Source organism: Suncus etruscus, chromosome 10 (assembly GCF_024139225.1).
Source record: "Suncus etruscus isolate mSunEtr1 chromosome 10, mSunEtr1.pri.cur, whole genome shotgun sequence".
In the NCBI taxonomy this organism is placed as follows: Eukaryota; Metazoa; Chordata; class Mammalia; order Eulipotyphla; family Soricidae; genus Suncus; species Suncus etruscus.
This window is the reverse complement of record NC_064857.1, coordinates 44699659-44724016: the sequence shown is the minus strand read 5'-3', so window position 1 is coordinate 44724016 and position 24358 is coordinate 44699659. Positions and strand designations below refer to the sequence as shown.

The 24358-nt window shown below is 34.4% G+C and overlaps 1 protein-coding gene across 1 annotated transcript in view; it reads right to left on the bottom strand.

Moving 5' to 3' along the window:
• FAM135B (family with sequence similarity 135 member B) overlaps positions 1-24358 on the bottom strand; it is a 280538-nt gene that overhangs the window by 143122 nt on the left and 113058 nt on the right. Inside the window, exon 3 of the mRNA XM_049781948.1 lies at positions 8959-9038. Coding sequence (XP_049637905.1) covers positions 8959-9038 — 80 coding nt within the window. The remainder of the gene's footprint in view (positions 1-8958; positions 9039-24358) is intronic.

Sequence of the window (24358 nt, the reverse complement as noted above, 5' to 3'; positions counted from 1 at the left end):
TGAACAAACAGAAACACTCCCAAACAGATTTTATGAAGCCAACATCACCCTAATACCTAAACCAGACAGAGATGCTACGAAAAAAGAAAATTACAGACCAATATCGCTGATGAATGCAGATGCAAATATCCTCAACAAAATCCTGGCAAATAGGATTCAATACCTCATTAAGAAGATCATCCACTACGATCAAGTCGGTTTCATCCCAGGAATGCAAGGATGGTTTAACATCCGTAAGTCTATCAACATAATACACAACATAAACAACAAGAAAAATAAAAACCACATGATTATATCAATAGATGCAGAGAAAGCTTTTGACAAGGTCCAACACCCATTCTTGATCAAAACTCTCAGCAAGATGGGAATGGAAGGAACCTTTCTCAATAGAGTTAAGGCAATCTACCACAAGCCAGTGGCAAATATTATCCTCAACGGAGAAAAACTAAAAGCCTTGCCTCTAAATTCTGGCACAAGACAAGGCTGTCCTCTCTCACCACTCCTATTCAACATAGCACTGGAAGTACTTGCTATAGCGATTAGGCAAGAAAAAGATATCAAGGGAATCCAAATAGGAAAGGAAGAAGTCATGCTCTCACTGTTTGCAGATGACATGATGCTCTACTTAGAAAACCCTAAAGACTCTACCAAAAAGCTTCTAGAAACAATAGACTCATATAGCAAGGTGGCAGGCTACAAAATTAACACACAAAAATCAATGGCCTTTCTATACACCAAAAGTAATAAGGAAGAAATGGACATTAAGAAAACAACCCCATTCACAATAGTGCCACACAAACTCAAATATCTTGGAATCAACTTGACTAAAAATGTGAAGGACCTATACAAAGAAAACTATAAAACTCTGCTCCAAGAAATAAGAGAGGACACACGGAAATGGAAACACATACCCTGCTCATGGATTGGCAGGATTAACATCATCAAAATGGCAATACTCCCCAAGGCGTTATACAGATTCAACGCTATCCCTCTAAAGATACCTATGACATTCTTCAAAGAAGTGGATCAGGCACGTTTGAAATTTGTTTGGAACAATAAACACCCTAGAATAGCTAAAGCAATCATTGGGAAAAAGAATATGGGAGGAATTACTTTCCCCAACTTTAAACTTTACTACAAAGCAATAGTTATCAAAACAGCATGGTATTGGAATAAGGACAGGTCCTCAGGTCAGTGGAATAGGCTTGAATACTCAGAAAATGTTCCCCAGACATACAATCACCTAATTTTTGATAAAGGAGCAGGAAATCCTAAATGGAGCAAGGAAAGCCTCTTCAACAAGTGGTGTTGGCACAACTGGCTAGCCACTTGCAAAAAATTGAACTTAGACCCCCAGCTAACGTCATGTACGAAGGTAAAATCCAAATGGATTAAAGACCTCGATATCAGACCCCAAACCATAAGATATATAGAACAACACATAGGCAAAACTCTCCAGGACATTGAGACTACAGGCATCTTCAAGGAGGAAACTGCACTCTCCAAGCAAGTGAAAACAGAGATTAACAGATGGGAATATATTAAGTTGAGAAGCTTCTGCACCTCAAAGGAAATAGTGCCCAGGATACAAGAGCCACCCACTGAGTGGGAGAATCTATTCACCCAATACCCATCAGACAAAGGGCTAATCTCCAAAATATACAAGGCACTGACAGAAATTTACAAGAAAAAAACATCTAATCCCATCAAAAAATGGGGAGAAGAAATGAACAGACACTTTGACAAAAAAGAAATAAAAATGGCCAAAAGACACATGAACAAATGCTCCACATCACTAATCATCAGGGAGATGCAAATCAAAACAACAATGAGATACCACCTGACACCACAGAGAATGGCACACATCACAAAGAATGAGAACAAACAGTGCTGGCGGGGATGTGGAGAGAAAGGAACCCTTATCCACTGCTGGTGGGAATGCCCTCTAGTTCAACCTTTATGGAAAGCAATATGGAGATTCCTCCAAAAACTGGAAATCAAGCTCCCATACGACCCAGCTAACCACTCCTAGGAATATACCCTAAGAACACAAAAATACAATACAAAAATCCCTTCCTTACACCTATATTCATTGCAGCACTATTTACCATAGCAAGACTCTGGAAACAACCAAGAGCCCTTCAACAGACGAATGGCTAAAGAAACTGTGGTACATATACACAATGGAATATTATGCAGCTGTCAGGAGAGATGAAGTCATGAAATTTTCCTATACATGGATGTACACAGAATCTATTATGCTGAGTGAAATAAGTCAGAGAGAGAGTAAAACGCAGAATGGTCTCACTCATCTATGGGTTTTAAGAAAAATGAAAGACATTCTTGCAATAATAAATTTCAGACACAAAAGAGAAAAGAGCTGGAAGTTCCAGCTTACCTCAGGAAGCTCACCACAAAGAGTGATGAGTTTAGTTAAAGAAATAACTACATTTTGAACTGTCCTAATATTGAGAATGTATGAGGGAAATGTAGAGCCTGTTTAGGGTACAGGCGGGGGTTGGGTGGGGAGGAGGGAGATTTGGAACTTGTTTGATGGGAATGTTGCACTGGTGATGGGTGGTGTTCCTTTTATGACTGAAACCCAAACACAATCATGTATGTAATCAAGGTGTTTAAATAAAAAAAAAAAATAGTCCTTAGACAATGTCAATGACTGGCTTGACATAAAAAAAAAAAAAAAAAAAAAAGAAGTTGAGTGAGTAGCTAAAACCTCAGAGATGCTCAGAGGTATAAATTGAACCAGAATATTTTTCTATTTCCCAATTTTCAATTCTCTTTGTAACAGGAAATATAACCTAGTGTATGTTTGGTAAGATGAGTTTTAACTCAAAATAAAATTCTTAATCACTAAAAAAAAAAGAAAAGAAAGAAGAAAGAAGGAAAGAAAGAAAGAAAAAAGAAAAGAAAGAAAGAAAGAAAGAAAGAAAGAAAGAAAGAAAGAAAGAAAGAAAGAAAAGAAAGAAAAGAGAGAAGAGAAAGAAAGAAAGAGAGAAAGAAGGAAGAAGAAAGGAGGAAAGAAAGAAGAAAGAGAAAAAGAAAGAAAAAAGAAAGAAAGAAAGAGAGAGAGAGAGAGAGAGAAAGAAGAGAGAGAAAGAAAGAAAGAAAAGAAAGAAAGAAAGAAAGAAGAAGAAAGAAAGAAAGAAAGAAAGAAAGAAAGAAAGAAAGAAAGAAAGAAAGAAAGAAAGAGAGAGAGAAGAGAGAGAAAGAAAGAAAGAAGAAAGAAAAGAAAGAAAGAAAAAAGAAAGAGAGAGAGAGAGAAGAAAGAAGGAAAGAAGAAAGAAAGAAAGAAAGAAAGAAAGAAAGAAAGAAAGAAAAAGAAGAAGAAAGAAAGAAAGAAGAAAGAAAGAAAGAAAAGAAAGAAAAAAGAAAGAAAGAAAGAAAGAAAGAGAGAGAGAAAGAATGAGAGAGAGAAAGAAAGAAAGAAAGAAAAGAAAGAAGAAGAAAGAAAGAAAGAAAGAAAAAGAAAGAGAGAAGAGAGAGAGAGAGAGAAGAGGAGAAAGAAAGAAGAAAAGAAAGAGAAAGAAAGAAAGAAAGAAAGTAAAGAAAGAAAGAAAGAAGAAAGAAAGAAAGAAAGAAAGAAAGAAAGAAAGAGAGAAAGAAAGAAGAAAGAAGGGAAAGAAGAAAGAAGGAAAGAAGAGAAAGGAAAGAAAGAAAGAAGAAGAAAAGAAAGAAAGAAGAAAGAGAAGAAAGAAAGAAAGAAAGAGAAGAAAGAAAGAAAGAAAGACAGAAAGAAAGAAAGAAAGAAAGAAAGAAAGAAAGAAAGAGAGAGAAAGAATGAGAGAGAGAAAGAAAGAAAGAAAGAAAGAAAGAAAGAAAGAAAGAAAGAAAGAAAGAAAGAAGGAAAGAAAGAAGGAAAGAAAGAAAGAAAGAAGGAAGGAAGGAAGGAAGGAAGGAAGGAAGGAAGGAAGGAAGGAAGGAAGGAAGGAAGGAAGGAAGGAAGGAAGGAAGGAAGATATGATATATAATACCATATTTGCCGGCGTATAAGATGACCCTTCAACCCATGAAAAAATTCCTAAAAGTCTTAAAAGTAAGTTACATCTTGACAGTAAAAGGGGTGCGGATAACTCGTCCCTGAAGCTGGAACAAGTTTCAGCGTGCCGTATACCAGCATATGATATGACTCCCGACTTTTAGGAAGTTTTTCATGGGTTGAAGGGTCATTTTATTTGCTGGCAAATATGGTATATGTTTATATATTATATTTTATATATATATATTATGTATAATTATATATACTTTATAATATATACTGTATAATATTTTATATATTGTTTTATTATAATTTACATATAAATTATAATATATACTTTAAAGTATATTTATGTATAAGGTATACTTATATTAGTCAAATACATATATATTTAAAGTATATTTATATATAGTTTATTATATGTTAACATTGAGTATTTTTATTTTGTGCATTTTATGACATCTAGATGATTACATGTCAACATAGAAAATTTTTCTTTATTCACCCATTCAAATACAATGCATCTATCTTATATGAACATTGAGAAATTTTTCAAACATCCATAAGCTATTTCTAAAACATCTGAACAATTGAAATTTGTTTCAATATAATATCACTAAAAGAGAATAAACAAAAGGAAAAATTACCTAATTATTTCTCTTAATTTATGGGGCAACTTCTTGGTTTTGAACAGCATTGGATTTATGTCATCAAAGTACTTTGACTTAATCTGCCTGTGCCTTTGAAACAAAATCAATCTGTTCAATATGGCATAACATCGCATCTAAGTCTCCTAACAGTAAATTGCCTTTTTCTCTTGACCTTTACTTTGCAACTGATAGGCAAGACACCTCATTGATCATAAATGACATTCTTTTCAGGGAAAGGTTTTGGTTTTCTATACCCAGATGGTCCTTCTTATATTTGTGGGATCTTCAACTCATTAATCCAGGTAATATATGATAACCAACCTTCACTATATATCTATATGTCACACGTGTCATTCTCCTAAATGAGAATTATTTACTCTAGGGAAGAAAGGCATCTCCTAGATGTGTTTTGAGGGCCAGAATACTAGTAGCAAACAACTGAAAATATCAACATGTTCTGAAGCATTTACTATGTGTCAAGCACTATTGAAATAATTTCCGTGCATAATTGACTTTGATTTCACTACAAATCTAACAGGAGGTGCCACCCACTATCTACATTTTTATACATGAATAAACCCTACTGCACTGCCCCCACTTAAAACTAGCTGAACAAATTCTCAAATCTTCATAGATAAGATGTGTTAGAAGCAGTATTTTTAACCTCAAAAGTTTAGGGTCCACAGTCCCTGGTAGGACTGGATTCTCTAAATAGAGAAAAGCACTTTTTTTTTATTTTCAAGTAAGAAAAGCAACAAATCAATAGTTTACACACAAAAAAATAAAAAAAAGCCACTCAACTGGTGAGTTATTTAGACATAACTTAGAATACAAGTGCTCTGATTCTTTTTTTTTTCAATATAATATGCTGAATTGTATAAACAGTTTTTTTTTTCACCCAGAAATACATGCAGGGAATGGAAAATATGCTTGGCATATTGCAAAACATGTCTTCTTAAAACATCTTCTCTTAACAGTATACACAAAGGATTCAGTGAAAGTATGGAGTACATTACTCTTTGAAGTTGTTGACCTTGTCTTTGGCCTTACGAATAGAATGTCAGGAGGAGGTTATGTGTCATTATAAGGGCCCTGGATTTTTTTTTTTTTATGTTTTCTCTAGTGGATGAGCTACTATAGAGCAGTCAGTTCAGGGCTGGAGAGACAGTATAAATGGTAGGTGCTTACTTTGCACTATACCAGCCCTGGTTTGTTTCCTTCCCAGCATTGCATAAAGTCCCCTAAGCATAGCCAGGAGTGATTCCTAACTACAGAACCAGGTAGAAGCATAGAGCACTTTTAGGTATGATTCCATCCTGCAACTCAGCTATGGGCATACTCAGCCTCAAATAGTAACACAAGATCAGCTATCACTTGGGCTAAAATTACCTCCTAAAAGAAGAGGAAAAACACAAGTTAAACCATGTCTAACATCAGAATCTCCACTATTCCTCCTCAGCTGAGACCTTAGCTAAATGCTGTGAATGAATGAGACAGCTGAGACTGGGCAATTCCAAATATAAAGAGAGAACAAAGCATTGTTTTAAGTCAGTAAGTTTAAAGGGACTACTGCAATTACTAACTAAAACATTATGTGAATGGAAAACTCTTTTTGAAAGAGAAAATACAAAAGCTACTTATTCTTCATCTATGAAAATTCCTTATTATAATTGCTGGATTCTAAGTTGTTTTAAATATTATGTCCATGTAAAACTTAAGGGCCTACTAAGTGTACCACAATTAACTAGACCAAAGAATAAACTTGGAATAAACTGCAACAAACTAGACCAACGAATAAAATGGCTTTTAAAGTCATTTGTATTTGATTTCTTTAGCTTTCTCTCAACCTGAAACCATCACTAGTACTGATCTTTCAAGCTAAATTCAGCTCCTACCTTCTTTGCATGTGGTGGGACTATTAACCTTCTATGCCATGTGGTGGGACTATTAACTCCCAGTGGAGGATGAGTGAGAGTGAAACAAACTCCATCATTTCCACTGTCACACATAAATGATGTGTATCTTTGTCAAGATCTCAGTGATGACTTACCTTAGAATAGAATCCACTTCTTTTTTAATTTATTGAAAGCATTGTGTTTTACAAAGTTATTCATAGTTGGGTTTCAGACATACATCATGGCTAATCCCACCACCAGTGTTTACCTCCTCCTCCTAACCTCAACCCTTTGCCCCCCAGTTTGCCAGTATAACATGCCCATTTAAAGTTTAGATGGTTAGAGTTTGGGTCTCTTGGTTTCATTGTTGTTGACTTTGGCTTTAATATTTAGTTCTGTCCTTTATTTTTCTTAATTTCCACCATGTTCCTGAGAAAAGTTGGACCCCTGGACCCCATCCTTTTATATTTGTGTTTCTCTTCCTACACGCAGTTTCTTTCCTTCTCCTCATAGGGCCAAGGGTTTTTGAGACAATTCCCATTAGGACCATAACATTTTGTAATGCAGTTATTCTAAATATCACATATAAGTGATATTAGTTTGCAATTATCTTTCTTCTCCTGGCTTACTTCTTTTAATGTACTATCTTCCATCCCATTCATGTTGCTGAAAATTTCATGATTGAATCATTCCTTGCAACTATGTAGTATTCCTTTGTACGTAGGTACCACATCTTATTGATCCTCTCATCTGTTGTTGGACATCTAGATTGAGAATACACTGCTTTTGGCCCAAATATACAAAAATTTACAGATCAGACTAAGTGTATATCTGCTATGTGTGAAATCAAGTCCTGATTAAGCCAGAAAAATAGTAAAGTTTATTTTATTTTTTTAAGTTTATTTTATTTAATAATAATAAATAAATATTAAATATTAAAATAAGAATAATACATTGTGTATTATATACTTGTGTTTTTATTTTCTTTTAATTTTCTTAATTTGTATCATTTTGCAAATGAAGAAATAAAACTCAAGCTACCAATGCTAGATAACATACTATTAGTCTTCAAGTCATTTTCCACAACTCCATGAATCTTCATGAGATCAGCAGGAGTTGGGCAGAGGAGGCAACAAATAAGTGGCTTCTTTTTTATTTTTGAGAGTGACATATATACGCATATATACACATATATGTGAAATTGGAAAAGAAGAAACATCCTGGTAGTATAAAAATTTCATTAATAATATTTAACTTAGTCAAGAGTCAAAGGACAATAGCCAGCCAGAAATATTGTTAAATTTAAAATTTAAATTTAAATATCTTTAAATTACAATCAAGAGATAGCCTCAACAATAACCATTAGCTTCCTGTTGGTATCCTTTCACAAGATCTGAGCAGTCTACTTTGTCCCATGCCCCTCACATCTCTTCCAAGGTAAGCATACCACAATAACATCTACACTTATAACTTATGAGCTATGCATGCATTCCCATTTATCATAAATGTATTGCCAGTAGCAGCCTAATTTTATTGTCAGTAAGATTCTAAATAATTTTAAAATTTTGATTACAATCATAACATTCAATTTTACTAGATTGAATGTCTATAATATTCCTGGTTATCTTCATTTGTATAGCTCAAGTTAAGAATATTTCTCATAAATTAGATATTCTATATCTAATTTATGTCCTACATCTTCTCCCTTAATTCTGCCAGATTTACAATCTCTTCCAAATTCAAATTACAGATCAATCTTGATGGCCATGTTTATTTCATATGGTATATATTTATACTATATATATTTATATATATGTATATATTTATATTTTTTGACAACACTGTGTTCCACTGAGTACCTTCTTGCAGCCCTGAATATTCACTAACCTTCTAACCTTCTCAAGATTAGAACTGAGAGTATATAAAGATAAGACATCTGGTAGGGCACTTCTCCTACCTACAATCAGTTTATATTCAATCCCAGCACCTACTATGGTCCTGAGCTCTGCCAGGATTCATTCTGAATGAAGAACCATTCAGAGTTCTGAATGAGTACACCTAAGAACAGCTGGGTATGGCCCCAAACAAATAAACAAAAATAGATCAGAACCAAGATACCCTGTATAATCTTCCTTTAAACAGTGAGTGCTGTCTTTAATTCTTCATTGTGCATAGAAAGTGGACAGGCAGTTTGTCCCAAGTGGTGGTTGGAAAATGATGGTTCTCAGCAAAGTGTCCTTGTAACAACGAACACAAAGCTACAAACAATGGATCTCCACCTTTAAACCACACTCTTCCAACATTTAACAATTCTCTGCTTAATGAGTCTTTCTGTGTACCTGAAACTCTTCTATGTCCTGATATAAAGAAAAGAATTAAAAGTAAGAAACAAGTAAGCCAATGCCACTCTCCTACTCACCAGTTTGCCCAACGATGGAGGCACTCAGTCTGTGGGGAATCCGTGAGGATACTTTCAAGTTTACTCTGATTTGATAATACCTAGAAAAGATTAAAGGTTACTGAAAATCATACTTGTTTAGCTTTATTGAAAAATGCCTAGACTTAATCTAGTCCATAAAGAATCATAGAAGTTTCTAAGATTGATTATCTTACATCAAAAGTAAGTTTATTCCAAGGCCGAAGAATTGGAAGAGGGCATAAGACACTTGGAGATAGTCAACCCAAGTTTCTATCTCTGGCATTTCATGTGGTCATCTGAGTACAGCCAAAAGTGATTTCTGAGCAGTCAGGAGTAAACCCTGAACACAACTAGGTAAGTTCTACCCAAGGGCCCTTTCCTCAGGGGGTAAAACATTCTGTATAAAGTGCAGGAGGGAGTGAGATGGAGCCAAATTTGATAAAGGAAAAATCTCTCTTGACATTGCACAAGATTCGAACAATCAGGTGGTGACAGAAATAGAGAAAAAGAATAGATAAACCAGGTGGCATTGGTACCTTTTGGGTAAAATTTTCCTCTAATCAGAAAAGCTCATTTTGCACAATAGTAGGTTTAATGGCAGAAAAGTTAAGCCATAAGTTGAATTGTGATCATGCTGCCAAGTGTTTTTCTTTTACATACATAGCAATTCAGTTTCTAATTCTAGAGGTATTGTCACTTTTCTTAGACTACATTAGTTTCCCTACTTCATTATGCCACTCTATTCATAAAATTCATAATTATAGGATATTGTGAAGATTACCACACTATCCATAAACCCTCTAATGTCAGTCTCTCATAGCTCATCCATTTCATGGCTGGGGTTCCTCTGGTACTGAATCAATTGCAATGTGCACATGGTCAAGGAAAATTTTTTGTTGGAGATATTGAGTTTATAAATATATAGTGAATTGAGAAATAGTTCCAAATTACAGACTATATGCAAAGACATAGTATATGACACTTTTTGAGAATGTTGTGATTTGGAGTTTAAAACACATCTTCATATTGATTTTATTATAAACTACTGATGATTTTAAAACAAATTAACAATAAAAATAGCAAAAACAAAAGTACTTGGCATGACTTCAAAACACATAGGGTACATTTACTTTTTTCAGTCTTCCCACTAAATACAATGACAGACTTTCAACATTTTATATGGAAGCAACAGAAGAAAGATTCTAAAGGCAAAATGAGTGTCACCAAATCGGGGCCTCAGAATCTACACAGCGAAAGGATGGTGAGTTAATAGAGTGCTGTTTCTTTAATTCTTGTTGTTACCTCATTTTTCTCAGACTGGATACCAAGAATTCAATAACCAAGGAATGTTCAAATATAACAAAATAATCAAGCAAACAAGAGTTTCTAGCCAAGGAATTAGAGGCAAACTAGAAAAGCAGAAAATATTTAGATAGAGTCATTTCCTTCCACACTAGCAGCACAGAAGAATGGCCTCAGCAAAGCTGTATCTATAAATTCTCTGGAGGGGCACCATGATGTCCATCCATTTGGCCAAAAATGTTCTAAAATAGTATCACTTATGAACACTTAATACTACAGAATCTAGCTTCAAAAAACCTGCCATCTTCTTGAATTTTATGTTTATATATGTATATGCTGGAGGAAAAGTTTCAATTAGGCTGACTTGTGTGAACTTTCCAAATTAAATGGAAAACTTACTCTTATCTTTTAGTCACTTTCTTTGACACAGAGATTCTGCCAGATCACAAATCAATATCTAAAACATTTTGTATGACATGCATGATATTTCTTGATCTCTACAGAAAGAACTTGATGCCCTGACAAGGATTCACAACTCAAAGATATTAAAACTCAAAAAATCTTGTTTAAATTCAAAACATTCAGTAATTAATAGAGGCAAACTATATATACTTTTGTCAAGGTAGGTGGACTTTCCTTTAGCTGAGATTATTCAAGGAACGTGTTATGATAAAGAAAGGATATAAGTGAAGTTCTTCTAGAATTAACTAGTAAGCAAGTGGTGTTAAACAAAAGTGGTTTATAGATTCAAGAAAGAAAGAACAGAGAAGGTATGATTAATGCATGGAAAACATTACAGACAGTATTTTTTAAAGTTTGCAAAAAGAACCCTGTATTGGGCCCGGAGAGATAGCACAGTGGCATTTGCCTTGCAAGCAGCCGATCCAGGACCAAAGGTGGTTGGTTCGAATCCCGGTCCCCGTGCCTGCCAGGAGCTATTTCTGAGGAGACAGCCAGAAATAACCCCTGAGCAATGCCGGGTGTGGCCCAAAAACCAAAAAAAGAAAGAAAAATAACCTGTATTTTCACAGAACTTTCTTTGGGAAATGATAATTAAAGGCAAAGTATTTTTATTGGCTCCTAACTGTAAAAATATCATTGAACTATACCCCTTAATAAAGTAAGTAGAGTAATACAATTTAAAGTCATCTGTGTCGTAATCTTCAGAATCTATAAATACATTGGACAAAACTAATTAAGGTTGCCTGAGAATTTAAGGTTACGTGACCTTAAAATTAGCTAGTTATTATAGAATAATTGAATGTGTTAAATATAATAACAATGATTATTAGTAAAGAATGAGACAAAGAAGAGAACATTAATACTGAATGAGAAAAATTCCATAGGATATTGATGTCATTGAAAGTAGAATTCCTACCAATCTAGGATAGTGGGCAATTAATAGAAGCTATAAAAGAGAGGGCTAGGGAAAGACTTCTGAATATTCAACTGTGACTAAAATCTGACCAACAACAATTTTAACCCAATGAGATCCATTCTACATGGGTCTAATCTTCAGAATTTTTAGAAAATAAATTTGTGCCATTTTAAATTTGTAGCAATTGTAGATTATAGTAATAATATGTTTTCTATAAAATATTATTCTCATAATACAAATAGACAAGAAAGGTCATTCCAAATTAACAAGAAAAAACTGTGATTCAGAAATGTTAAATTTTTTCATCAACATTCATTTAGTGAATGGAAAGTACAGATTATAAGCATAAGGCTATTTGACTAAAAAAGAATCTTTTTTCTGGGGAGAACACAAAATCCAGTGCCTTAAAGTTGCTAAATTCACCTCCATTTTATCATCATTTTTTATCACTTGCAACTCATCTGACACTTTCTCTGATCATTAATAGATATGCCTCTGTTCTCTCAAATAAGCGTTGGAATATAAATTCTGTCCTTGCATTGCATTCTTTAGAATTCTTATTACTGTGCTATGAAAAGAAAGCCATCTAGTAAACATGAGTTTCAGTTTATTGTACAGCTATCCATCACTGATCATCAGCTTCTGAGGGAGATAACCCATGACCCAGTTCATGCTTTTTAAGCAACTACCAAAATGCTCCAAACAGCTGTCACTTAAATAGTGTTATATAAATAATGCACAAATGATATATGAATGAAAATTTACATTATACTGTTACTTTGATATTCCCATAACAAGCACAGTTATACAAGTTTGACATCTATAATACTGTGAGTGACTCAGAATCCAGGAATATTTTTTATGTAAAATGAATCTAACTAAAACTAATAATTTTCAATAATCAAAAGATAGATCTATAATATTTTCTTATAATTTGCTTCATTCTCAGAATATCAAGTGTATCATAAACAACCAATTTGATTCAAGAACTATGGAAATGGTAAAAATAAATCACAGTTCGTGAAAAGATTAAAACTGAGAGTCATGAGCAGAATTCAATGCAAAACAGAAAGAGTAAGGAACATTGAATGTAATAAATGTTCTTCCACATGTGTAGAGAGACACATGCCACATTCTTCTTGATGTTGGATGAGGTATGAACAGGACAGAGTATACACTCTGGAATTTACATAAAAGAAATATTATTTTGTGATTATGAAAAGCAAATACGAAACAAAAATCCTTACCCCCCACCCAGATCCCCATCTATAAACCTAATATACCTCTAACCTTAAAGATTTCATCAGGAGAGGAGAAGTGATCTGGATGGAAAAGGTTGAGATGCTTGTGGCATGTAGTAGTTTATTTTAAAATTTTATTGTAAAATCCAATTTGTGACAATCTAATATCATATCTGTGTCCACATGGCTATGAATTCACCTCCCCCATTCGCATGAATTTGAAGCAATATAATATCAAAGATAAAGCCTGAATTCTGAAATTCAACCTGTAGGTATGAGACTCTGATAAATAGTCCAATGTCCAAGTATCTAATTTACTTGTATATAAATAGACTGGTTTTATTTTTTGGTTTTTCGGCCACACCCGGTTACACTCAGGGATTACTCCTGGCTATGTGCTCAGAAATCAATCCTGGCTTGGGAGACCATATGGAACACAGGGGGATGGAACCGTGGTCCATGCTAGGCTAGAGTGCAGAAGGTAAATGCCTTAATGCTTGCACCACCACTCCAGCCCCTAAATAGACTGATTTTAAGGGTAATGTACCTTGGATACTTCTTATGATAATCATGTGATCAAAAATATGGAAAATGCGTAACATGTGTATTGGAGTATGGGTCAGTGGTAGAGTATATTCTTTACAAGTACGACAAACTCTATTCCTTGTATGTTCAAACTCTGACACCATACAAACACAAATATACACACAGTTAAAAATGATAAATGAACCAAGTCATTCTTACAGTTCTTTCTCAAGGCCACATGAAGGGTTCACAGTTTTTTTAATTATATTTTCCTAATTATAACATTGTGATGTACCATTATCCATACATGTTGTTTGGGACATTAAATGATCCAGCATTAATCCCAGCACATGTGGGATCCTTCCTCCACCAAGTCCCTCTATTTCCTTTCCATCATCCTAACAGCCTCCTTGCAGTAAAATACATATTAACTTCATATTATTTGGTATAACATTAGGCACATAGACAGACTTAGGTCAATAAAATTTAATTTGTGATCATTGTTATGTTTCAGAATGTTTTACTAAAGTCACTTTCTGAGAATTTACTAGATTGTTTGTTGGCAAGTTGAGCCTTCTGCATTATTGTTATTGGTCTTATGTGAAACTTTCCTATAAGTATTCCTACTGGATTGTATTTCTACAGGGTTGACAGAGCTAAAGTTTCAAGGTGTCAAACAATGATCCAGGAACTATAGATCTTGAATAATTTGATAACTTGGAAGTTTAATGAGGTTCAGTTTTGAAGCTGGGCCACTCCTATGTTGGAAGATTTTGGGTATGATGATGGCTGCTGTTCCTTTAGACAAAAAAGAGAATCTATTTGTCAGCCCAGACCAGTCAATCTGGCAAGATTCTGCAGCATTATTTTTTTTTGATGATTAGTTGTGAAGGAAGGCAGTTTTTCTCTAAGTGTTCACAGTTTTAAAAAAATCTGTATATATATGCAATATGCTTATAGTACATTCAAATATTGAATATATAAATGCTTTTTATGATAAAAGTGATATAAGTAATGATGATAATGATACAATGATGATAAAGACTGTGGATGCTTTGGTAAACTCATAACAAGATAATGGACTGAGTCAACTTTTTCTATCATTTTATACAGATTTTTGAAGAACCAATAAACTGATAAAGGCTCTTTTTTTCCTGTGTCTCAGGAATTCCTGAAGAATTTAGTGCTAAATCACAGCAAGACTGAGCTTGATCATCTAAGAACTGTGTCTTGTCTAGGTCTACATGAGTCCCAGGAGAGAACAATGAAAGGAATCTTGGTGTCAAACAGACTAAACAGACTTCAGATCTGGGAATTTCTTCTGTTTAAGTTCCAGCCAACCAGGCTGACAGTCATTGGGAGAGCCAAGGATCATAATCTGCTTGCGGCCTTCAGTGTTCAGGATTACATAGGCCATCCCAGTAGTACTAAGGTTTTCAGGATCTCACCTTTTAATTTAAAACAACCAGAAATGGGACCATGTAGTCCAGCCAGAAATCAAACTGGGCTCTGCTGCACGCAAGGCATACATCTTAGCTGGTATCCTATCTCTCATCCTCCCTTTTTAAAATAAACATAAAATATGAAATGAATGTAAAAACTATTGCTAAACAAGAGATAAAACATTTAACATAGCATAGTAGGGTTGCTACTTTTAGCTGCTATCTTAACCCCCAGTAAAACATTTATTTATATAAATCCCTTAATTTAAAACACAAAATAGTGTGTATATTCCTACATATATCCTACAACTATGGAGTATTAGAACATAATTAAAGGGTGGAGAAACCCTGTATCTCTTAGGCCAAGGGAATTGCCTCTCTAATGTCCCCAATATTTACTGTGCCTCTGCAGAAAAAAAAATCACAAAATAATCTCTTTTATTTATTTTTCTATTTATTTTTGACTTCTTTGTTTTAGTGTAGATATTGAGGTTGTTGTCTCCAATTTTATTTTATTTTATTTTATCTTTTTCTTTCTTTTTGTGGTCTGGTATGTTTTTATTTCAGGACCAAGACTATTATGTGGTGCTTGTCTTTAATGCCGTAGTTCTCAATGGATATTTTATTTGATATTTCTTTTTGTATTGTTGTGGTGTTTCAATCCCTTCTCTCCTTTCCTCTCTCAAACTGAGGTTGAGAGCTACATCCATTTTTGGCTTATTTGATTTTTGCCCCCATTTTATTGCTTTTCTTTTCTTCAAACAAAACCACATAACTTGAGCTATCTAGTTCTGCTCTCAAACAGAGGGGGAAATAAGGGAGGGTACCAAGACCAAACAGATGTATGATCACTAAACAGTAAGCTAGACACAGAGGGGACCACTTATTCTAGCAGCCCAGGGGGAGTGGGGATATGGGATGCAAGATGGGAACAGGGGTGGAGGGAGGACAAATTTGGTGATGGGAATTCCCCTGATTCAATGTTAATATGTACCTAAAATATTACTGTGAAAGATATGTAAGCTAAGATGGTCAAAATAAAAATTATATTAAAAAACATTTTGAAAATTGGGAGCTAATAGAATTTTAAATAATTCACCAAACTCAACAATAAATAGTAAATAATTTCATCGAAAAACAGAGATGATATGAAGTGACAACTTTCCAAAGAAGATAAACAGATGGCAAATAGCACTTGAAAGAATATTGAGGCCAGAGCACTATGGGTGGGACATTTGCCTTGCTCCTGGTCAACCAGGTTTGATCCCTAACATCCTATATGATTCCAAAGTAGTTTTTGAGAGCAGAGCCAGGAATAACTACTGAACACTGCCAGTGTGGTTCTAAAAATAAACAAACAAATGTATATTAGCACTTATTACTAGAAAAATTCAAGTAAAACAGCAAAAAGGAGCAAGGAAAGTATCTTCAACAAGTGGTGTTGGGAAAACTGGTCAAATGCATGTAAACAAGTGAACTTAAATCTTTTTAATGCCATGCACTAAAGCCAAATCAAAATAAATTAAATACTTTGATATCAGACCCTGAAACTATAAAGAATGTAGAGTAAAATATAGGCAAAAACACTTCATGATATTGAGACTAAAGGCATTTTCAAAGAGGAAACACAACTGGTTAAGCAATGGAAGCAGAGTTAAACACATGGGACTACATTAAACAAAGAAGCTGCTGCACCTCAAAGAAAATTACTAGGATAAAAAGACTACACATGAAATGGGAGAAACATATTCACTCAAAACCCATATTCTAAAGGGTTAATGTCTAAGATACATAAGTATTGATAGAGCTTTGCAAGAAATAAAAAACCCCATCCAAATATGGGGAGAAGAAATAAACAGACATTTTCTCAAAGAAGAAATACAGATGGCCAAAGGAACATGAAAAAATGATCCACATTATTAATCATCAGAGAAATGTGAATGAAAATAACGATGATATATCACCTCACACCTCACACAGTGACTGAAACTCTTCACAAGGAACAAGAACAACCAGTGCTGATACAGATGCAGGGAGAAAGGACTCTCATTCACTGCTGGTGAGAATGTTTACTAATACAGGCTTTTAGGAAAACAATATGGATACCTTCCCCTGAAAAACCCCTAGAAATTTAGTTTCAACATGTTTCAGCTATACAACTCCTAGGAATATACCCTAGCAACCCAAAAAGACAATGCAGAGAAGCCCTTTGTCTCTTCTGTTCATTCCAGAACTCTTCACAATAGCCAGAATGTGGAAACAACCCAAGTGCCTAGAAGAGATGAGTAGATAAAGAAACAGTGGTACATCTACACAATGGAATACTACACAGATATTAGAAAAAATAAAATCATGATATTTGCTCATATGAACATATATGGAAAGTATTATGCTAAGCAAAATGAGTCAAAGGGGAAAGGATAGAAATATAATAATCACACTCATTTGTGCTATTAAAAAAAAGAAAATAGATTGTATGGTAATAATAACCAGAGATAATATAGATTATCATCAAGAGGCATGGTAAAAATCTTCAAATAATAGGGGAGTGCAGTTAGGGAAGAAAAAGAAGGGATCACTATGACAACGATAGTAAGAAATGATCACTCTGATTAAGAATAATAAAAGGAGATAAAGTGATATGCATTATATCACATCAGTAACAATTTTGCAGAATGCAGTGTCTAAAGGGGTAAAAAGAAAAAGGAGAGAAAGTGAGAGAGGGAGAGAGAGAGAAAGAGAGAGAAGCAATAGAAAGAGAAGAAAAATATCCATCCCAGTGGCAGGCGTGGGGGAGGGCTAAAAAGAAAATAGGGCCATTGATATGCACCAATGAGGGTAACCTATATTAAAAATTCTAGAAACAAATGCTGTTGGGAATGTAAAAGAAAAATGAATTTATTCTTACTCACTGTTGGTGGAAATTTAAATGTATCCAATATTATGAAAAAATACTGAGATGTCATAAAATATTAAAAATAGTACTGACACATGATGCAACAATTTTACTTCTAGATATTCACCCCAAAACACAAAATCAATATTAATTAAAAATGATGTTTGTATACATATTTGTAAAATAAAAATCCACATTTTAAAATAAAATCCATGGGTAGTGAGGTATCACCCCAGACACTGTATTACTAAACCCCATGCAGTCAGGTCTGAAGAAGACTAGCGGCGAAGAAATAATAAGTCCAGCCAATCAGGAAAGAGCCATGGCGCCAGTCTGCTTTTCCCTGGACATCTCTCAGCCTCCAACAAAAGCCAAAACTGCCTTTTTTTTTGTTAAACCAATACCCATTACAACAGGATAAAGGAAGACCAAGTGAGATACAAAAGTTATCTATCAAGTGGAAGAAAGAGGTTTAAGGAGAAGGAAATTGGGGGAACACCTAGGTATGTCTTGGCCTAATAGCTAGGTGTCATCCTACATCTATGATCTTTACAGAATTATTTACAAATAGCCAAGAACTGGAAAAAAAACAAGTATCTAAAACAAATAATTTGATAAAGATGTTGTCTACATACACAATGGAATTATAAAAATATTGAAATATATCAGCTATAAAAAAAGTTGAACTATTTCCTTTATGCATAACATGAATATAACTGATGGCGGAGTTTATGCTAAGTTAATGTTAGAAGGAGAAAGACAAGTAGTAAATGATTTTATATCATGTAGTACATAAAAGGGTAAAATCTATGACCAATATAATCAAAACCTTAGACCCTGATAATATAGATTGTATTTCCAAAGTAGATGTGCATAAAACTGTTTAATAAACTCTGAAGGAGGAATATTGACACTTGATGGTGGGTGTAGTGTGACGACATTTTACAACATTTAAAAACCTTAGGCCAAGGAGATTCCCTTTTCGAATGACCCCAATTTTTACTGTGCCTATGCAGGAGGGGAATAACGGGAGGGAGGGCGGAGAGATAGCATGGAGGTAAGGCATTTGTCTTTCATGCAAAAGGTAATCGGTTAGAATTCCTGTGTCCCATTTGGTCCCCTGTGCCTTCCAGGAGCAATTTCTGAGCATGGAGCCAGGAGTAACCCCTGAACACTGCCGGGTATGACCCAAAAATCACACACACAAAATAAAAAGTACAATAAGCACAAAATAATTTTTCTTTTTTTTCTTTTTTTTTCTTCTCTTATCTAGTTTGTGTTGATTTCTTTGTTTTGGTGTAGATATTTAAGTAGTTTTCCACTTTTTTTTTTTTTTTTTGGTTTTTTTGGGCCACACCCGGCGGTGCTCAGGGGTTACTCCTGGTTCTCTGCTCAGAAATAACTCCTGGCAGGCATGGGGGACCATATGGGACACCGGGATTCGAACCAACCACCTTTGGTCCTGGATCGGCTGCTTGCAAGGCAAACACCGCTGTGCTATCTCTCCGGGCCCAGTTTTCCACTTTTTTTATTTATATATTTACTTTTTCTTTCTTCTTTTCTTCCTTTTTGCGCTCTGTCATGTTTTTTATCTCAAGACCATTGCAATTAGGTGGTGCGTATCTTTATTGCTGCAGTGCTCACTGGATATCTTATTTGATTCCTCTTTTTAAACTGTTGTGGTGTTTCACCTTCTTTTTTTTTCCTTCGTCTCTCAAACCGAGGATGAGAGCCTTTAGAAGGACACTGCCCATTGTTGGCGTAGTTGATTTTTACCCCATTTTATTACTTTTCTCTTCCTCAAACAAAACCACATAACTCGAACTATCTAGTCCCGCCTCCCAATTAGAGGGAGAAGTAATGGAGGTACCATGGCCAAACAGTTATAAGATCATTAAGTAAGAAACTAGACACAGAGGGGGCCTCTCAATCTACAAGCCCCTGGGGTGAGGGTGGAGGATAGGGGAGGCAGGATGGGAACGGAGGTGGAGGGAGGACAATTCGGTGATGGGAATTCCCCTGATCCAATGTTAACATGTACCTGGAATATTACTGTGAACAATATGTAAGCCACTATGATTAAAATAAAAATTATATTAAAAAATTAGGAAAAAAATATAAAACCTAGTAGTGAAAACCTACATTGCCTCAATAAAGACAGATTAAGTTGAAAAGATCCTTATGGTTGGAAGAGAAAACTTTTCAGTAATATTTTATCCACAAAATTCTAATTCACTTAGTCAATGCTTCCATTAACTTGTTTGGCATTCAATTTCCTAATTTTGCTCAGAAAAGTCTTTGTTAAATATTTTCTTACTTATGTGTCATACAAACCCTTGAAATAGTTGGCACAAAGTATAGATCTATTAATTTGTGTGAGTTTTATTCAGATGTAAGTGAATTAAAGTCTATATTGAATATGTATAATGCTGTGAATATGGTGCAAGATTATTATAATGTGAAACATTAAATACAAAATTATCAGAATAAACATATACATCACATCACAGGGTAACAACATGTGTGCATGGTGAGAACTTCAAGAACTTTTAATATCTACACTCTATTAACTTTTGAAAGAAATTTAAAAAAGCTCCTTTACAGGAAAGGAGAAACTTTTCATTATGTGGCATTGAGTATGATTCTCATTAATGGTGCATATAAGTTATCCTCTAAGATTAAAAATGTACTTCATTTATTTTATAATTCTATTTATCATTACTTTAAGTTTTATTGGACTATATAGTATGAAATAAATGTGTTAAATCTTGTCAAGGGGTAGGCTGGTGATGGGAGAGAACATACGAATATTGCTGGAGGGAAGAGGATAGGTGTTGGAACATTGCAATTGTTAATTGTTTTTGTCATTGTTTTGGTTTTGGAGCCACACCGGATTATTCCTGGCTAAGCACTCAGAAGTTGCTCCTGGCTTAGGGGACCATATGGGATACAGGGATCAAATCCAGGTCAGTCCTGGGTAGCTGCATGCAAGGCAAAAGCCCTTCCACTGTGCTAAATGTATCTTTTTAAGTTGAGTTTAGCATTTTTTTTGCATTATTTTGTTGGGGATGTTACACCCACTGGTGGCACTCAGGATTTATTCCTGGAGGAGCTCAGGGGGACTATATGAGGCATTAAGGACCCAGTTCAGTCCAATATCCAAGATAAGTAGCCTATCCTCTGTACTATATATCTTCTCCCCTCTTTTTTTAATGTCCTAAGTTCTAATAGCATTCAGGAAAATTACATGAATAATGTTACTTAGGCTAGGCATACATAAAATATTCTCATTTTCATTCTTATCAGGAATTTCAATTTGCTGTGCCTCTGCTAATGGAATTACCGCATGTCTTTTATCAGTTCCTTTTCTAGCAAAGTACCAGCAACACTATGAAACCTCAGATTTAGAGTTGGCTCAGTTTGAAAAAGAAGACATGTCAATCCTGAAATGAAACCGTCTCACCTCAACAGAAAAAGGGCCAATTCTGCTAGTAAAAAATATTTAAATTTTATTATTTGTACATTTGCATAATTCTCACTTATAGATTAAAGTATTTAAACCCCCTTCATACATCTAATAAATTTATTAAGGCCCTTCTGGTCTCCTTCAATACTTTTTTCTATATTTTTTCTCTTTCTACATCTCTGTTTCTATTTCTTATTCTCTCTATCTCCCTCTTACTTTTTTTTCTTCTTTTTTATTTCTTTGATTTTTTTGTTTTGAGCCACACCCTGCTGTTATCTATTAATTCTGGCCTTAGGGATCACTCCTGGCAGGTCTAGTGAACACTGTGATGGTCACAGGATAAAACCATGATTAGAATAATGCAAGAAAAATGCCCTACTCACTGTACTGTCACTCCAGCCCTTATTTTCCCATTTATTAATGGCAGTACTAAGCTGCAGCACTTCATAAATATTTAGAGTCATAATTTTTAATATAATATTTCTAGAAATTCATAAACAAGAGTTATTAATTTTATAACTTTGTACAGTGATGTGTCAATGTGTACAATCTCTGGCTGGAGCAATAGTATAGTGGGTAGGGCACTTTCCTTGCATGTGGCTTACTTGGCTTACTGACATCCCATATGATTCCCAAGCACATTAAGAGCTATTCCTGATTGCAGAGTCGGAGGTAAGCCCTGAGTGACACACAAAAGATCCAAAAATATTTAAAAATAGTGTGCCATGTCACATTCTTGATTTTAAGTTAGGTGTTTTAAAACTGGCCATCACATAGGTATTTATAACATGCAAGTCAACAAATCTATACTTAAATTAAATTGACCAAGACATAGTTTTAAAATGTTTATCAGGAAACCATGGCTCTCGCCTCGCCTCAATACTACGATTCCATTATCTTGCATATAGAAAATATGAAACTCAAACGAAATATATAAATGAGAAATTTGGAACAAGTTTTTAAAAGCCATCATTAAATACGACTTTAGAAAAATATTTTTTTTATTATTCAGGCATATCGTTGACTTATATCCTAATTACACTCATGGGATAACTATCCTAGAAGCTAGAGGGAATAATAATTCTCTTTTACACCTTTATAAGAGATGTGCCCTTTGAAAACAGATGGGGAAATCTAAATAAGACAGGAATAACATTTACATGAAAACAATTAAGCAAATTTTTAGCGGAATTTACAAGTATGTTTTCTGTAGCAATTTAATTCTTTCACTTCTGAACATTTATTTATACTGCCACATTAATGAACATATTAAGATAGTATCAATTTAAATCAAAAGTAAAGTGCTGGGAATGGAATAATAATACAGTAAATAAGGCATTTGCCTTTCACATAGTCAGCCCAAGTTTGATCCTCCGCATTCTATTTGGTCCCCTGAGCCCACCAGAAGTGATTACTGAGTGCAGAGTCAGGAGTAACTCCTGAGCACTACCGAGAGTGGCCCCATAACAAAACAAAACTATAACAAAGTTATAAACTTTGTTATATATAACACTATCCACTTTCATAACTTATGTCATTAGTATTATTTTTTATTTCAGGTAGATTTTTTTAATATCTCAACCCCAATATATTATAAAGTATCCCTATTTATACTAAGAGGCACCTTAAAACCTTAAGTCATCTCACAAAGACTGTATTTGGAAATGCTATATATAAAAATGCAGGGTGTTAAGTTTTTAAAAATACTGAAAAGTACACCCTCAATCTTGCCTCCCCTCCCTCGAAATCTTTATTACACTGGCAAGTTGCTTTCCCAAAATGAGTCAGTCCAGATGGGATTTAAATTTACTTGAATATCTGTGTCTATATTGCTCAGATAAGTTCTCAATACCAGTCTCTCTGTCACTCAAAAATGCACTATTTTCAGATAAAAGATTTTTTTTGTATCAAAAGCCAATTTGCTTCACATTTCCTTAAAAAAATGTCTGCATCTTCATAAGATGTGCTTCATGAAGCACTTCATGAGGAGTGCATTTTCAACAGATATCTGTATGCTTTGCTCTTCATTTGTACTAAATTTTTCTTTTCTTTTCATGTTTGTTGCTTTATTAAATAAATTTAGAGTAAAGTAGATCAATTCAACTCTCACACGGCATAAAATGGCATGGGTAATTTAAAACCGGAGACTAGAAAATATGCTATGAAATTTCACACTGTGACAGGGCTTCTGCAGAGACAATTGTTCTACTGAAAAGAGCAAACCAAGTAGATCCAAGCAGTCTGGGTTGGAAAGCAAATACATCTCAAAGGTCTTTTATGAACAACAACCAAAGCATGGCATAAAAGTACCCAAGATTTCTAAGTTTCACCTTAAACAGATACTAAAAACTGTGTTGTACTACTTTGAGCAATTCTCTCAGAGAATTGATCTTAGATATCACTTGTTACCAAGATTAAGTGGGAAGTTATGCATACAGCATCTGAAATAATATACATAGTTGTACAGACTATTACTATTATATTTGTTGATTCTCAGATATTGTTTTTGGGGGCCGGAGAGATAGCATGGAGTTAAGGCATTTGCCTTGCCTACAGAAGGACAGTGGTTCGAATCCCGGCATCCCATATGGTCCCCCAAGCCTGCCAGGAGCGATTTCTGAGCTTAGAGTCAGGAGTAACCCCTGAGCGCTGCTGGGTGTGACCCCCCCCCAAAAAAAAAAACAACAACAAAAAAAGATATTGTTTATGAAAGGTAGACATAGGAAAATAGAAGATCCCAAAAGACACAGAACTGAGATTTTCTACATAAGAGATCTCCCAGTGTTTGAGCCAGTGTCTAATTCAATGTAACACTATATTTAAACATAATTTAATTATAGTATATATAGATATTAACTATTAAAGGTTTTGAAAAATGGGTACATTATATGGTTTATTTTTGAAAAGCCATAAATAGCCACAATAACAACCATAGTGTCAGGATAAGGAACCAAACTAGGTATTTTACAAGAAAATCATATTCTACCTGGACAATATTCATAGAACATGGCAATTACCTACTCCTTTATTACTACATGGCATTTTTAAATAAAAGCACATCTTAAACAGAAACTTATAGCTTATAAGAAAATGGATTATATATTCATGTCATGAAATTCAAAACATATCAAAATTATTCTTAAAATTGAC